Source organism: Danio rerio, chromosome 9, assembly GCF_049306965.1.
Source record: "Danio rerio strain Tuebingen ecotype United States chromosome 9, GRCz12tu, whole genome shotgun sequence".
Lineage (NCBI taxonomy): Eukaryota > Metazoa > Chordata > Actinopteri > Cypriniformes > Danionidae > Danio > Danio rerio.
Window position 1 is genome coordinate 2,536,217 of NC_133184.1, and position 18,200 is coordinate 2,554,416.

Below are 18,200 nucleotides of genomic sequence, written 5' to 3' on the forward strand. Positions count from 1 at the left end.
ACACACACACACACACAACAGTTCTCTCTGGTTCTCAAATCTGATTGGCTGATAGCCGTGCGATATTCTGCAATATCAGAACTCCTACAGCCTCTTTACCCTTTGTGTATTAATCCGCCTACATACAGCCAGCAAAAAGCAGACACTACACGTCTGAAGTTTAAAAGATGCTTGCTCAACTGTTTAACTGTCAGCTTATGATTTGAATCCGGAAGAAAGTAGTTCCTCATACAAAAGGCTTTTTGAGACTCTCCATGTTTGATTTTGTTTTTATATACACAATTATGCTGTCAAACTGTTGTATAAACGCAATATCCCACTCGTAGCAGTGTGATATGGCTGTATATCGGCACTGGTGGGGGCACTAAGGCACTCTGCCTGCGGCCTCATGTCAACACACGCCACCCCCCAGTGCCGATATACAGCCATATCACACTGCTACTCGTGTAAAATTGTTCATATATATCATAGAGTAGAAAATCAGGAGAAATTATTGATGTAATGCCAAAAAGGTGTCCATAGCTGCCAGAAGACATCTGACTTTTGATGTATATCATAAGTGAGTTTCTCAAGTGGAAATTACGCACATACTTGAGACAACCACATTTTAAAGGAAGGCACCGGAGGAGATGACCACAATAAAAGTACATTTCTTTGCCAGATAGACCAAAATTAAGAACAGGTGTTTGGTGTGGGGATCCAACACATTCTCTACTCCATCATACAACAAATACAATTCTAGAGAAAAACTGAATTTTATCTGAACGAGTCCTTGTAGAAAATGATGTACTTTCTTCCAAAAAGAGATGATTTTGTCACAATACCAGAAACAATGAAGGAATGTTCCTCTGCCTTTTTTTGCAGTGAAAACAAAGATCAGAGGAGTTTCTATAAATCTTTGTCAGATGCAAGGGTGTTGGATAAACTCTGTTAATGAATTTATAATTGAGCTCATGAACACCCAGTGAAGTACATTTAGAATACAAGTTTTTACATATTTCAGAACAAAATCTGTATCTTCAATTTCGTGACCCAAATCTTTTTCCCACACACACTTCAAACTCTCAGATATTGAAGTTAGACAGATATTGTGGATATTAGCCCTTTGGCAATACTGTTTGTTACAATTTGCTCTATGGCTACAAGTTAAAATCTCAGTTTACCCTTATCGGACAAAGATTTAATAAAATGACGCAGCTGAAGGTATTTGAAAAAATTGGATTGTGGTATATCATATTGATTTGAAATTTTTTGGAAGGATTTAAGTGTGCTGTCTGTGAAGAGGCACGATAATTTTTAATCCCTGATTTGGATCAATTTGAAAAAACAATATTTTGGAAAGATATTGGAAAATCAGGGTTAAAAGCAATCGGTGGGCAAATAATACTTTTTAAAATGTTATTATAGAGATAAAAGTCTGAATGTGCGAAAATAAAACCAACTTCAATTTCAGTTCAAATCACTTCAAATTTTGACTACTGTATACTTATATGGTGTTGTTTACTTGTACAACCTACAGTTTCAGAAAGTATTATGAATATTTGGTACGTTACATGTAATTAATCGTCCAGTAACTACCTTCTGCTCTTATATGAAACATATTAGCAAAATATAAATTAAATACTATGTTTTTTTTAAACCATACTACACTACCTGACAAAAGTCTTTTCGCCTATCCAAGGTTTGGGAACAACAAATAATAGCTTGACTTCTAGTTGGTCATTCGATGTCAGAAGTGGATTATATGAAAGGCAAAGGCCTCTAGATGACGCTTATTTTCCCAAATAAAAAACAATTTTGAATGATTTCATTAGGACAGTAAGGTCTGACTTTGCTTAGACTAAAGTCTCATCACTTAACAGAAATAATGTCCAGTATAGAATATAAAGTCCTGCTGCAGTGGAGACAGAATGAATATTGTGTCTGACTCCATCATGAGCTTGGAGGACTGCATCCATACATCTCTGCACTGACTCAAATCACTGATTAATAAAGTCATCTGGAATGGTGAAGAAAGAGTTCTTGCAGGACTCCCAGAGTTCATCAACATTCTTTGGATTCATTTTCAATGCCTCCTCCTTCATCTTACGATATATTTTCTCCTCATAGTATGCTAGTCAATAATACTTACGTTAATTAGCATAGCTGACTTTGTACCTGATGCTGTTTTGATTGGAACTCTGCCATGCAAACTATTTTTGCCCAGTCTCTATAAACACATGTACACTCACTGTAACTGAGGCAAGTTGGAAATATTTGAGAAATGAAATACTTTTTCACACCACTGTATTCCACCCAAACTGAGTGAAGTGAAAATAAAGACATGTGAAATCATTTAGCATCACTTAAAAAGTATGTAAAAAAATGTAACTTGAGTGCGAAGAATTTTAAACTACAAATTGACTCATATTAACAAAACTCATATGAGTGTGTCCTAACATAAAGTCGAATACTACTTTTTTCTGCTTTTACCCTTCATATTTAGTTACTTCCTGATTGCAGTAAAGCTCAGGATGGAGGATCTGTTGGGGAACGTCTCCGTCTCCAGCAGGGATGAATCTGGCGCTCCGACCGTCCCGCCTAGCATGTCCATCGACAAACTCCTCCCGGCCCTGCTCGAATGTTTCGGGATAATTCTCTGCGGATATGTGGCGGGACGCACCAACATCATCCTGGCGACTCAAGCTAAAGGACTGGGCAGTTTTGTGTCCAAGTTTGCTCTTCCGGCTCTGCTTTTCAAAAACATGGTGTTGCTGGACTTTGGGGACGTGATCTGGCCCTTTTTCTTTAGTATCCTGGTGGCCAAAGTGACCGTTTTCTTTTTCGTATGTGTATTAACGCTCTTGGTGGGGAATCGAGAGAGCCGTTACTCCAAAGCTGGCCTGTTCCCCATTTTTGCAACGCAGAGTAATGACTTTGCTCTTGGATTCCCTATTGGTGAGTAGAAAAGTACACTTAAAGAAATGATGTTTGCTGTTTGTTCAAATGACTTATTTAAAACGAGTTGAAATGACACTATATTTTGAGTCTTGTTTGGGACAACTTAATTAACTTAAGCTTGATTAACTTAATTCCTTTATGTTGTCCCAACACAAATCAATTGTGTGGAGCTCATCATTTTTTACAGTGCATATGGAAAGCAAGCATATTAGGAGCAAAATTTATTTTGAAATGTAATCTGCAAAAATGACAATGCCTTTCTTTATTTAAATAAAATTATTTAATTATTAAATACATCAATAATTTATTATTATTAATATTTAAATGAATAGTTAAATAATAACATTATTTTAAAATATTTATTAGTACTTTAATAATATTAGTAATTTTAAGTAATTTAAAATGCATGTATTTCAAAAATATATAATAAAATAACGGTGGCGCAGTGGGTAGCACGTTCGCCTCACAGCAAAAAGGTCACTGGGTCGCAGGTTCGAACCTCGGCTCAGTTGGCGTTTCTGTGTGGAGTTTGCATGTTCTCCCTGCGTTCTTGTGGGTTTCCTCTGGGTGCTCCGGTTTCCCCCACAGTCAAGACAAATATTACATATTTAAAAGTCTAATTGACGTATGTAAAAAAAAATATCTTAAAACGATTTTATCTGCACACAGGCAGCCTGCATCATTGGAAGTCAATCGGTGGCTTCATCGGAAGTCAGTGTTTACAGATATCCAGCATTCCTCCAAATATCTCCTTATTTGTTCAAAGCAAGAAAGAAACTCGGTTTAAAACCACGTAAATGAGGAGAAAGTTTTCATTTTTGTGTGAACTATCCCTTTAAAATGTCTTACGGAACTAAAAATATAAGAAACTTTACTAAAAGACCTAAAGAGAGGGAGTTTTCCTTTTACATGTTTTAGATATTTGCCACATACCATTTCAATCCTGAAAGTCCCAAAGAGAGGGAATTTACCTTTTTGTTTCTATCATCAGCCAACTACCGTCTAGACTCGAATTATCTTCCTCCTTTTGCTCCAGGAAATCTTTTCATGAATGTCAACCGGTTTGTTTTTGTGTAATAAAATCAAATGCAGCATTGTTCATATTTAAACATGACTTAAAGTACACATGAAATCAAAACCATATTGATTTTGTTATCTCACTTTGCTAGCTTTGTGGTGAACAATTCATCTGTGTAGTCATTAAGAAAAAAACAAACGTTTGCCCTTATAATCTAGAATTGAATCTGAAAATGCACTTCCTGTTTGTGTTAGCTGTCAGTTTTGACAACAAACAGAAATGGTGAGCATGAGGAGTCTGTTAGGCTGTTTTCCCGACCTTTCTGAATGAAATGCCTACTTTACTACATCCAATCAGCTCACAGTAGAAAAAAAAACAAGCCACGCCCACTGTTTTCTCATTTAATATTCAGTTTCTCTCGGAACTGCATCACAAAAAAAAAAAATGGATGCGGCTTCTGGTTCATGCGGACTATAAAGACAAAAAACAAAGTTTATAAAATGTCAGTTTACATAAAAGATCACCTCTGACGTTGTGCTGAATGTCTACTTTTGTAAAGAAGGAAATAGTGATGTGGCTTCGGAACAAAGGTGAAGTTTAGAAACAGATTTTTTTTTGTATCGCTTTTGAAAGAAAAGAAAGTATAGAAAAGTGAGAGAATAGAAAGAAAGACAAAGAAAAATATAAAAAAGAAAGGAAGAATAAAAGAAAGAAAAATTTGAAAAGAGAAAGAAAAAAAGTAAGAAAGAGAAAGAAAGAAAAAAATAAAAAGAACAGAAAAAAAGAATAGAAAAAAAGACAATTAAGAAAAAAGAAAGAAAACAGAAAAAGAAAAGAAAGAAAAAGGAAGGAAAAGGGAAAGAAAGAAACAATAGAAAGAAAGAAAAGTTAAGAATAAATAGAAAAAAGTAAGAAACAATAGAAAGAAAAAATGTAAGAATGAATAGAAAGAAAGAAAGAAAGAAAGAAAGAAAGAAAGAGAAAGAAAGAAAGAAAAAAAGTGTGAAAGAAAAGAAAAAAGAGAATTTAAGAATAAATAGAAAGAAAAAAGAAAAAGAGTAAGCAAGAAAAAGAATGAATAGAAAGGAAAGAATAGAAATAAAAGAAACAATAGAAAGAAAAAAGAAACAAGAATAAATAGAAAGAAAAGAAAATAGAAAGAAAAATGAGAAAGAAAGTAAAAGAAAGAAAAAAGAATGTAAGAAAGAATAAGAAAAAAAGTAAGAACGAATAGAAAGGAAAATAAAAAAAGAAAAGAATGAATAGAAAAAGAATAGAAAGAAAAAAGAAAAAATAGAATAGAAAGAACGAGAAGAAAAAAAGAGAAAGAAAAAGTAAGAGAATAGAAAGAGAAATAAAGAATAGAAAGTAAAAGAAAGAATAGAAAGAATGAAAAGAAAAAAGAGAATATAAGAAAAGATAAAAGAAAGAAAAAAAGTCAGATTAGAAATAATAAAAAAAAGAAAAATCTAAAAAGAAAGAAAAGAAAGAAAGAAAGAAAGATGCATTTCACTGATGGCAGAATTTTTTTTATCTTTTTTTGTTGACTATTCTCTTAATAACTGTGTTAAAAATTCTCTTCTTGTTTTTCCACAGTGGAGGCGTTATACCGCAGCACACACCCCGAGTACCTGCAGTACATCTACCTGGTGGCTCCAGTCTCCCTCATGGTCTTAAACCCACTGGGCTTCATGTTCTGTGAGGTTCAGCGGAGGAAAAACGGAGAACCCAGCCAGCAGAGCAAACTGCACGTGCTGGGTCTGGTGGTCCTGCAGGTGTTCAAGAACCCCATCGTCTTCATGGTGATGATCGGGCTCGTGTCCCACTTCCTGCTGTGCCAAAAAATCCCCGCCTTCATGGAGCAGTTTGTAGATGGTCTGGCCAACTCGTTTGGAGGTGCAGCGCTGTTTTATTTGGGGCTGTCCATGGTGGGCCAGCTGAAAAAACTGACCCGCACTACTGTTGTGGCACTGATTCTTCTTATTACAGCCAAACTGTGAGTCGGTCATTTCTTCTCTTTCTTTGAGGAACATTGTTTTTGAACATTTTGATCATTTTCTCATTAATTTGTTGGCAAACTGGTGATCCACAGCCCATCTCTGCTCCTTAAGGACTAGACCTTTCTTTGATGCTGCTTTTGTACCAAATCATAATTACAATCCCCTGACCTGTTGACATCACCTGTTACAAATCACATCATCGTTTTTTCCAATTTATATGATTACTAGCCATAAACTGCTCCTGTCACTGTTGCCAGAACCAAAATTGGAATGTGTCTTTATTTTGAAAAAATAAATAAATAAAAATCACTAGGAACTAGGCTTGCGCTGTATCCAAATACTTTCAAACCTCCTCCCTATTTCACTTCAGTATACGGTATTACCGTGCATAATAAAGTAAAATGATGTAAAGCTCAGACAGCGTCACCACTGTTGGCTTGGGCCTAAACCATTCATAAACTGAATACCGTATATGCGGATGCGCAGTTGCTCGGGAGTGATATTGTTAGGCCGCGCGCCCGCTCCCGTTCAAATTACACCAGAGTAACCAACCACTCCCCCACGGTAAGACAGTTGGTTGGGTCCCGTGGCTCCCGTGGTACAGCAGCGGGAATGCAGACCTCTAGTTCGTATTTACCACGTCTCCCTTCTCGTTTGGTTGTAACCCGAAATACTGCCAAACTGCAGAGGTTGGGGTTTTTTTTCGAGACCAGGTCACTTGGTGCGCGACTCGCCATCTTACTTCACCTCTCTCTTTATCCTCCACACCGTCCCATGATGACAATCACGCATACGCATTTGTAGGCATTTAATAAATAATATTTAATATTTTTATTTGTATTTTTTTAATTTAGAATTTAATACTTGTCTCCTATATAAGTGCATTGTTTTTATGATGGTAAAACGGTATTGAATCTGATATTATTTTTACATCCCGCGGTATAACATATTACCGTATTACCGCCCAAGCCTACTAGGAACACATTAAATAATGTTTGTTGTATTGTCTGCAATGAAATACAAGTCAAAGTAAATGTAGAAATGACTACTTTTTTATTTTTGTTTTCCATACTATCCCGACTTGTTTTGTTTTGTAGTGTTGTGGAAAAAAGATTCTGGTCTGCAAAATAATCTAAGTCTCTAAGTGAAACTTTTCAAAAAATGACAAAGTCTGAGATCTGCAAAGTCTTTAGGCAAAGCAGTTTATTGTTACAGCATCAGTAACAACAGAGACAGGTCATTCGAGTGTCTGCCGAACATAGGCATAGACTGTTTAAATACATTTCTGTGTCTTAATACTCCACCCAAATTTAAACATTATACACCTCCATCAACTTCTCCGCTAATAGGATCTCTCAGGTGCCCGCCGGGGTCTTACCCATGTCCAGTTAAGGCCTTTCCTTCCTGTTTCAAAAGCGATGCCAAAAAACAATGCTCAACAATATATCTTGTTCACTGTCCACTGAGCTGTCAACTGTAAGTTCAGCTGAAGTTCACGGGTACTCATATTTTTTAGATGTCATCACAAATGAGTGTGGGCCCATGTGCAGGTGCCTTATCATGAGTTACAGAACCGAACGCAGGTGTCCTTATGGCCTTGCATCCATAAATCTACCTTCATTGTGACATTAATGCTGCTGTTCTAATTTATCTTCTCATCTCTGACTGCATTTACACGGAATTACTTTTTCATTTACCAAAGCACTCATACGTGATGATAATGCTGCAGGTATGTGTAATAATACAATAGATAATAATAATAATAATACTGAAATCACTCAAATAAGCATAAAAATGAGAGTAATGCATTCATCAGAAATTCATCAAGACACAAAGAATTCCGCAACAGTGGCTGTATGTAAAATCTATTAAAACTTTTTTTGAACTTGTTTCTCTCAACATGGCAACAGAAGAGCTGTCAATCAGTAATTGGGAAATCAGAGTAGAGCTGTGAACCTACACTAGTCTCACGGTTCGGTTCGGTTATGATTATCATGCCATCGATTCGGTTCAATTCGATATTTCGGTGCATTACGGTGCATTGACGATGCTTTTATATTTTCTTCACAGCAGCAGCTCTTGTATTAAAATGTATGGATATATTTATATTTATATAGGCTATTATTTGTAATACAATTGTGTCATTTAATACAAACAGTCAGATATATAAACTGTAACTTTTTAAAAAAACGAGCATTTAGCAAATAATATAAACAAATATAAATATCCAGCTCAATATCTGATCCTTGTCTAGTTCTATTACACCCCTTTGTTTGGTTACACCCTCAACAAAAACGGTTGCGATTGGCTCTTGCGTGCTGCGCTTTTCAGATGAATGATAAGCGGCAGGCGGCAGCGGCGATCTCACAGCTGATCTATGATAGACACGGTGGAGAAAACTCTGCAGACATGCGCTCGTTTCTGTATCCAAAAGTAACGCTGTAAAACAGTCGAGAGAAAAAGAAAAGTCACGCCAGCAGGTCAAATGGGCCACTGTGTGTGTGTGTGTGTGTGTGTGTGTGTGTGAGAAAGAGAGAGAGACAGAGACAAAGCGAGAGCGAGAGAGAGAGAGAAAGAGAGAGATGGGGTAGGCTACTTTCATTCTCAAACACACACAGTGAAATTGTGCACAGTTCATGAGTATTAAGTAGTTAGAGCGTTGTAAATACTCGTGATCGTCTCTCTCGCGACAGAGCGCATATGAGGTAAATGACGTCAGTATTAACCGGTTATGATTATTACTGAACCGATACCTAATTGTCCGCGTCTGCATCGCGGTGCATTGAAAAAACTATTAATTTTGACACCCCTAAATCAGAGTAACTGTTTTTTTGTTTTATTTTATTTATTTATTCCTTTTTAATTTTGGAAGTCTTTTTTTTTTCTTTGGAAATTAAAAAGTTATGAATTACTTTACTAGTTACTTGAAAAAAGTATTCTGATTACATACTTGTAATGCATTACCCAACACACTGTTGATGACCAAACATTCTGTGCTTAATGTTAATGTTTTTGTGTTTTCTCTCCGTGGTCTCTTTAGGCTGATGATGCCTCTGATCTGCAGAGGGATGGTGGAAGTTTTGGACAATACAAACAGAAGTACGCTGAACCACACCAGTCTGTCAAACTACGCCTTTCTGTACGGAGTCTTTCCCACCGCACCCAGTGTGGCCATTTATGCAGCTCATTACAACATGGAGCTGGAGGTGGTATGTATCTTGTTTAGATGTGTTTTTGCACAGTAACACTTGTATTAAAGGGGTGGTCCACCACGATTTTATATTTTAAACTTTAGTTGATGTGTATTGTTGCTGTGTGAACATAAACAGCATCTCTGAATGTAAAATGCTCAATGCAAAGGGAGACTTGGCTTTTACAGAGTTAGCTTAGCAAAGCCTAGAATGAACAAATTTTGGGGACTACAAAAAATACTTCAGGACCAGTGAGATCACAAAGATACTTTTACCGCGCTCACACACACTGCACAGCAGGGCCATCATCATCAGGGCTGGATTCGGTTAAAATCTCCTCAGAGAAGGAGCAGAAGCTATGTACTCTGAGCCACGACCTGTAAGTGTTTTTATTTGTTAAAATTGATCATGACATGTACAGTGTCTAGCGTTAAAGGTATGCTGTAGCAAAGATGTAAACGACGGGAAATGCTGTTTGGCACTGCTAACAAATTAGCTACAAATTCATATTTGTTAGGGCTGTCAAAATTAGCGTGTTAACGCATTTGGTTAATTTAAAATATTCAACGTGTTAAAAAAATGACGCAATTGCAGGTGTTTTTTTATTTCCTGTTGTGGCCGACATGTGTTCAGAGATGGTGTGTGCATAGAGGCGACCTAGGCGGCTGCCTTGGGCAGCAGAATAGTGAGCGAACCCCCAGGTCTTCACTTTCATCAGCTACACCCACCCTCTCCCTCATGGCCCTCGCTTTCATGAGCAAACCGGTCACTTTCTTTTTCACTTTCAGGTTGAGGGCAGCGTGATTGCCGTTTGCCTAGAGCGCCAGTTTAGTTTGCCCCGGCCCTGCGTGTGTTTAACACGCAAAGAAATTTGGATAAGACCAAGGCCTCGCTTTTAGAAGGAAAGTTTCAGTATAAAACAATTAACGTGGCATCACCAGGCGTTTCCTCCAGAGTTACATGCAGGTGTTTCATTTTGAATCTTTAGACTTTAACTGTAGTTCAGCAGTTCACTCTCATTCAGCAGATTTTCATTCAGGATGTTTTAATGGAATTTGATACCGCATGGCATATGGAAAGAAACCTCAGCATTTCGTGACTCGGCTGGTCCTTTAAGGTAATCAAAAATTGCTGTTTACGTGGTCGACTCTTAATCAGTATTATCTTAATGATAGAAGCAGAGTATTGGTGTCCATATAAATGTACTCAGTGAAAATGGCAGATGAAGTCGCAAGCTGTCAAATACAGCCCTATTCTCTGCCTTTAAAGGGTCACAAAACACCAAAACACATTTTTTGAGCTGTTGACAGTCGTATATGTGTCCCACACTGCTAAAAAGACTATTAGGACACCTATATTTCACTAAAAAGTGTAAATTGGTTGTTTTTGCGTTATTTCAAGCAAATTCGTACTTCCTGTTTGAAACGAATTTTTGAAGCTGCGTCACGGTCATGACATAATAGCGTGTATTCCAGCGTGCAGACTGGACGTCTGTGCCAGAGTGTGTCTTATTACGTCTTACAGTGTGATGCATTAATGCATGAGTAAGGCTTGGTACAAACCAATCAGCGCGCTCTATTGTGCAACTTCATTAATATTCATTACTGTCACAGTGTTTAGACGACAGAGACGCCACGTTGTGTTGGCAAAACAAGCGTGAAGTGTTGCTTTTATAGTTTGCTGCAGTTAAGTTTCGTTTTTATTTTCTCTCTGTGAGAGCGCAGACTCGCGCGTGGATTACAGTGTACACGACGCTCGACAACAATAACTTACGTGTCTAAGGAGGATTATTGTTTACCTGAGAGCTGTTCTCATCTGCAAACGCTGAGATCCGGATTCGCTTGTAGTCTCCTCTTAATAAAGACGCGGCTCTAGTTGCTGGTGATTGTCCTGTCTCTACAGATTTGGTAAGTGAGCGACCAGTGCTCTTTGTTTATTCAGTTCGTATTTTATTCGTATCAAGCAAACTATTGCACCGAGTGCAATAGTTAGCACTAACAGTTACAACCAAACTATAACCTCGTGTTGGATTTTGTGACCGGAATAACACACGCGGCTTTCTGACGCTACCTGCCGTGTGCATCTAAGTTTCCGGGAAATGCTGAGTTTTTTTTCTCTCATTCGCCGTGCGGTATCAAACATTGCATGAAAAATACACGCTTAGAGCTGTTCCTCGAATCAAATATCTCGTTTGTCGCGAGGGACATTAATGAATTCCCTGAATGAAAAAGCCAAACTGCAGTTAAAGTCCACCATTTAATAATTTGGCAAATAATTTGACTACAGATGTCCATGTAAACACAGTCACATTGTCCGCTGTGGTTGTGTGTTTTGACTCTGAAATTCAGTGCGCCCAAATAGACACTCCCATACCTTGCCGCTTTTCTTCCTCCGACACTCCCCCCTAAACAGAGCTGGACACGCCCACTTTTCTGACTTTTTACAAAGTAGAGGTGTGAAAACACACTGCTGAAACGAGGGGGTTTCATGGCCCTTTAAGCTGCGTCCATGAGCCCTCACATTTCATAAGTTTCACGTTGCTGTGTCAGAATCCTTGCTTGTAAAATACAACCAGACTTTAGAGCACGTAGTTTAAGCAAATTTAATGATCGCGATCGTGTATGTTGATGAATCTGAAGGGATCCCTCACTCACCGGGTCCGCTGTACTGCACGTGTTGTGTGCGTGTGTGTGTGTGTGTGTGTAGTCCACTTAGAATCCAACATTTAAAAATCATTTTTGTTTGTTATTGGCATTGATTGTTTTGAAATTTAAACGCCATTTAATGCCTGTGTTTTATTTCTGTAATAAATACGGTGTTTCATGATTAATCATGATTAATTACAAAAAAAGTGTGATTCAATTACGTTAATTTTTTATTTATCTATTTATCAGTCAAACCGCTGTAAACACCCACACTCTTCACCAGCACGTGTATCTCTTTCTATAGGCAGCTTTTCCTGCGTTCTACATCTCGGATAATGAACTTGCAAAAGATATGTGAATGATTCATATTACCTACACATGCATATTCTGAATATATGTGAAAGACGTCATGTAATGCGTTGAGTAAAAAAAAAATAAAGGAGAGCTTGCCTAACTCACCTCTCTTAAATCGCTTAACTTATCTCTCTGCGATCTCTCTTAAAGGAGCCGCAGCTCATTTTCACTTGTTACAGACTCTTGTCAGATTTTATTGTAGAGAGCAGGCATGAGGTTGACTGGCTGTTTACCCAGCACAAAAGCGCGTGCTTGTACAGGCATGACGTGGAGCCGATCCGGGAATCACAGCACATTATGATAGATGACCAATCAGAGTCACTTGAGGCCGGGCCTTTCAGAGGAACTAGGAAATATGACAGTGGTTTTCATGTTAGCTGAGTAGCTGTATATAATCAAAGTGAGATTCATGAAAAAAGAACCTTATTTTCTTCATGTGAAATATGAGCACACATTGCTTTGCATCTTATAAACACAACCAAGCCTTAAAATTACATTCTGGACCACGCCTTTAATGACACACACAGATTAATTATTCGCCACAAAACTAGCAATGTGCTCTAACATAATCATATGATTAGTTTTAATTTCCTGTGCACTTTAAGAGTTTTTAGATAGATGGACTAGAAAAGAGACCAAAACTCCAAGTAAGTAAAGCCTCTCCATCATCTTCATCTCATCTGTGCTGTTTTTCTGTGTCAGGTGACCTCAGGTATGGTGGTCAGCACGTTTCTGTCCGCCCCCATCATGTACGTGTCTGCGTGGTTGTTGACCATCCCGTGGATGGATTCAGCTCCGCTGGCCTCTGCTCTGCAGAACGTCAGCTTCGACATCAGCATTATCAGCCTCTTCGCACTGGTCAGTGTGTTCCTTCACTCACACATACAAAGATCTTTTAGATATTATTTTTAATTTTAAATTCATATTTTTTGTGGGATGCTTTACAATAATATATTTAACTATATTTTCCCCAATTTCTGTTTAACAGAGAGAACACATTTCTAAACATAATAGTTTACAAAAAGATGTTTGAGACTCTCCGTGTTTGATTTTCATATATACACATTTATGCCGTCAAACTGTTGTATAAACACAATATCGCACTCGTAGCAGTGTGATGTGGCTGTATATCATCACTGATGGCATACTAAGACACTCAGCCTGCAGCCTCAAGCCAACGCACGCCTCCCACCAGTGCCAATACACAGCCATATCACACTGCTACTCATGTGATATTGCTCATATAATATTTTTTCTCAAATATATGCACGCCTAAGATGCTTTAAAAGTCTTTTGATTTAAACGTTATTTTGTTCTTCCACTTTTTTTGTTTACATCTATTATTTATAATTATTTATTTGTTTTAAGATATTTTTTTCATGTTCCAATTTCAAATGTCTTAATATTTCTAAAAATAAAATGTTTGAAACTGTGTACCTTCATTATTACACCATTATGTTGTAAAACTTTTTCATTTTTTATTAGGGTGCTTTCACACCTACACTTTTGTTTCGGAACCTGTCTCGTTTGTCCAGTTAGCGCGGTTCGTTTGGCATATGTGAAACCGCCAATCGCTGTCGGATCAAATCAATCGCTCCGAGATCGCTTGAGTGAGGTGGTCTCGGCTCGATTGAAACGAACTCTGGAGTGGTTCGATTGCAGTGAAAAAGCGATCCGATCCGAGCGCGGTTATATCACACTGTTTTATGGATATGTAATAGGCATACGGCTATATGAAGAGAGAATTATGAGTGTGGCGGGAAGTTTCGCGAGTCTCCGGATGCCCACAAACGAGTGATGATCTCCGGGTAATCTCGCGTCTCCCTCCCGGTCCTCAAATAGGCATCGTCGCGCACCCTTCTTACCCCTCCCCACCGCATCTCTCCTCACTCTTCAGACACGCTGCGCGCACCTTGTCAAACACCACCAAACCACCACCTCTCCTGAAAGCTGACCGGGACTCTGCAAAATAAACCCTGACACCCTGACCAATGTGTGGAGAGTTTACTCACACGTGACTTGTTTTAGCTCTTTTGGTTCGATTAGAAACTTTGCAGTGTGAAAGCGAACCGCTCCAAGAGCAAAGAGCAACAATGTAGCATTGGTAATCTCTGTTTCGGAACAACTGAATCAATTCACAGGTGTGAAAGCACCCTTAGTGAGTTATAAAGTGGAAATAATATCATTTATCACAATTAATTTGGGTGCAATGAATAACGCCCAGCAAAAAAATAGATTTCGTGACAGCCCTAGGTGTAGTCATTTATGCAGATCGCTGTACGTCTGATTTCAGTTCTCCTTCCTTCACTGTTTTTGTCTCCTTCTTCCTCTTAGAAACACAAATGCTACAGTGTGTGTTGATGTTCGTCTAATCTGTTAATAGTTGTTTGTGTTGCCTCTTACTGTAATGCAGGTGATTATTAAAGGATGAAGGTAAATCTGGGTTATTACCAGTTTTGTTGGACATGCTGTGGAAATCCAGCGTAGACGTGGGAATTCTGAAATGATGAATGGTTCAGTACTTTTTGCAGTTTATATGGATGGAATTTAACTATACAGTTGAACTCAAAAGTATTCAGATGGGTCAGTTGGCATTTCTGTGTGGAGTTTGCATGTTCTCCCCGTGTTGGCGTGGGTTTCCTCTGGGTGCTACGGTTTCCCCCACAGTCCAAACACATGCACTATTGTGGAACTGGATAAAGTAAATCAAAGCCTAAAAGGGTCAGTTTCAGAGAGATATAAAACATTATTAGTGTGGTATTTTGAGCTGAAACTTCACATATATCACATTGGAAACATGCTTTGCTAAAATGATTTAAATCTCAGGCCGCAACATGAAGAATTTCTGGCATCGCCTGTTATTCTCTATTGATTTTGTTTCTGTGTCTGCAGGTGTGGAGTCTCACAGTCATGATACTGAGCCGAAAATACCACAGGATTCCTCATATTTTCACCATAAACCTCTTTGTGGCGCAGGTGAGCTCACCGGGGATTTGAAGAAGCTGTCATTTTTCCACTTAATACCATAATTATGCGTTTAGTGAGTAACACAACTAAACTGTTCGTTATAAATGCAGTCAACTACACTTTCCCTTTAATATACAGTTGAAGACTACATTAATGTAATTCTTAAATTATTTTTCATAAATGTTTTAAACACATTTTTAAACTTAATAGTTTTAATAACTCTTTTCTTTCTTTTTTTCTTTTTTTTATTAGAATATACAAAAGGCACACAAATTGAGATCATACAAATACAAAGAAAATGAAACGACAAGGAAAATAACAAAAACAACAACAATACAGTCAGATACTGGCAGCTGCGTGTGTTTTTGTATGTGTGTGTCTGTGTGTATGTGTGTGTGCATGTAAAGGTAACTTGGTAAACAGGTCAGAGTACATACAAAAGGAACAATAACAGTCAATAAACAAAGCAAGTAACATATATATATTTATACAACAGTTCTGTCTGGTTCTCGAATCTGATTGGCTGATAGCCGTGATATATTTAAGTTATATCAGCACCCGTACAGCCTCTTTATCCTTTACTCCGCCCACATACAGCCAGCAACAAGCAGACACTACAGATCTAAAGTTTAAAAGATGCTTGCTCAGCTGTTTAACTGTCAGCTTATGATTTGAATCCAGGCAGGAGAAAGTAGTTCCTCATACAAAAGGGTTTTTGAGACTCTCCATGTTTGATTTTGTTTTATAAATATACAATTATGCCCTCAAACTGTTGTATAAACGCAATATCACACTTGTAGCAGTGTGATATGGCTGTATATCAGGGCCTGCGGCCTCGTGCCAACACACGCCTCCCACAGCCATATCGCACTGCTACTTATGTGATATTGCTCATTTATATATATATATATATATATATATATATATATATATATATATATATATATATATAAAATAACTAATAAACTAATTTTACTAGATAATTTGCCGGATACTAGTATTCAGCCTAAAGTGACATTGAAAGGCTTAATTAGGTTAATTATACTTTATTAATTATGAAAGTCATGGAACAACACTGGTCTCTGTAGCAAATTGAATAATAAGGGAGCTGATAATATTGACATTAGCAGCAAAAGTAAATTAATATATATTTTATAAAAAAATATAATTTATAGGTTCATTTTATATTTATAAAATTAATAATTTTATACATGAAAAACAATATTTATTTAATTTATTATTATTATTGTTATTATTCCAGCCAAACTAAAATAAATAATCCTTTCTCCAAAAGAAAAAAATATGATGTGAAATACTGTTAAAAATGTTATATTTGAAAAAATAATTAACGTTTAAATTTTGTTTTTGACAGTAGTTTATTTAAAGATAAATAGAACAATCAGTAACATATACAAATTATACATAATTAGGCCATCAGCCTGTCTGAGACCGCATAATAAGTTCTTAGGGCAGAAAAAACAGTATTTGTAAGATTCAAACTACAGCCGAACAAATCATTACGGAACCGGTGAGTGACATTCTTAAGTCGATCTCTCTCTCTTTTGTCAGTTGTAGTGCTGTATTTATACCATAGAAATCTGTTAGTGTTTGCTTTGGTTTTTTAGGGGTTAATTATTGTGATATCCCGATTGCAACTGAGAAATACTGGAAAATCTCTGTAGACGGATGGCATTTCATGTCGTTCAGCCTTATAATCTTAAAATGTCAGCAAAATCACTTGTTTTGTGATCACTTTAGACATTACGCTAGAGAATCATTCAAACACTAGCTCTAAAGTGACATTGGTGAAGCAGCAACGGTTTCTACTGTAATGATTATGCCGCCAAACTGTTGTATAAACGCAATATCACACTCATAGAAGTGCATGATGGCTGTATATCGTCACTGGTGGGACACTAAGGCACTCGGCCTGTGACCTTGAGCCAGTGCACCATTGCCTCCCACCAGTGTCGATATACTGCAGCTCATGTGATAATGCTCATATATATTTTTGGCATAAATTAAAATAAAACTTTCAAAACTTATAAGAGAGACCAATACAGGAAGGAAAAACCAAGGTTATATGCATTTATATCTGTACTCCACTACACCTTCCGCATAAAGTCGTATTTGTGTGTGTGTTTGCAGCTATTAGTGTGTGTTGGGATGATCGTGTGGAACTTCGTGGTGAAGCAGGACAGTTTTGTGGCGCAAGTCTTGAGCTTTACTCTGCTGTACGGCTCTCTCTACAGCACCTACATCTGGCCTGGTGAGTCTACAGTAAACATTACAGCATCTTCACACTGCAGCATTAAAACAACTTAACATGCATTTACATCTTGTTTGTCTGTTTGAATGTTTTTATTTTTATTGTACAACCCTAAATCATCTTTATTTGTATAGCGCATGTACAATGTGGATTGTGGCAAAGCAGCTTCACATAGAAGATCAAAGTAAATTGAAACGGTGTATTTCAGTTTTCAGTGTTGAAGTTCAGTTTAGTTCAGTTCAGTGTGGTTTATTTTCACTGCTGAGAGTTCAAACACTGAAGAGCAAATCAATCGATGCGCAGCTCTGCAGGTACAATTGGCGAAAGTGAAGAATTAAAAAACCTTGTGAGAAACCAGGCTCAGTTGGGCATGACCATTTCTCCTCTGGCCAAACGTCTTGTGCAGAGCTGCAGTCTAGGCGCCGGAACTGGAGAGCGCTGGACGTCCATCATGAAAGAGATGGGAGAGGTCACCGACTGGTGTACAGGCTGTCCTTTCAGGATCAATGCGAGGACTCGTCTGTCACTGGGGTCTTACAAGGATCAGCCTCATGCTCTTCACTCCTCCATGACCACCACAGCAGCTGCTCAGGATGTGATCTGGTCCAGTAAAAGTATTGCCTTTAGAATGCAATTTTTTGTTTATATTCAAGAAAGAAACTTGAATATGGGTTTTCAGCCATACTGACAACCCTAGCCAACTCACCCAGCCAGCGACCTTCTTGCTGTGAGGCAACAAGCGACAGCCACCGTGTCACCCCTAAATTAATGAGACCTAGAACATTTTTTTTGTCCTCGTATAGAAGGATTTCACAT

At 37.7% G+C, this 18,200-nt stretch overlaps 1 protein-coding gene across 2 annotated transcripts in view; it reads left to right on the top strand.

Annotated features, from left to right (window-relative positions):
* gpr155a (G protein-coupled receptor 155a) overlaps positions 1-18,200 on the top strand; it is a 36,808-nt gene that overhangs the window by 1,002 nt on the left and 17,606 nt on the right. Inside the window, exons 2-7 of one of the 2 annotated variants that reach the window (XM_005172519.6) lie at positions 2,486-2,937; positions 5,555-5,954; positions 8,999-9,167; positions 12,851-13,006; positions 15,041-15,124; positions 17,264-17,384. In XM_005172519.6, the coding sequence (XP_005172576.1) occupies positions 2,514-2,937; positions 5,555-5,954; positions 8,999-9,167; positions 12,851-13,006; positions 15,041-15,124; positions 17,264-17,384 (1,354 nt within the window). In that variant the 5' untranslated portion in view covers positions 2,486-2,513. The remainder of the gene's footprint in view (positions 1-2,485; positions 2,938-5,554; positions 5,955-8,998; positions 9,168-12,850; positions 13,007-15,040; positions 15,125-17,263; positions 17,385-18,200) is intronic. The other variant, XM_009304429.5, reaches the window with a different exon arrangement.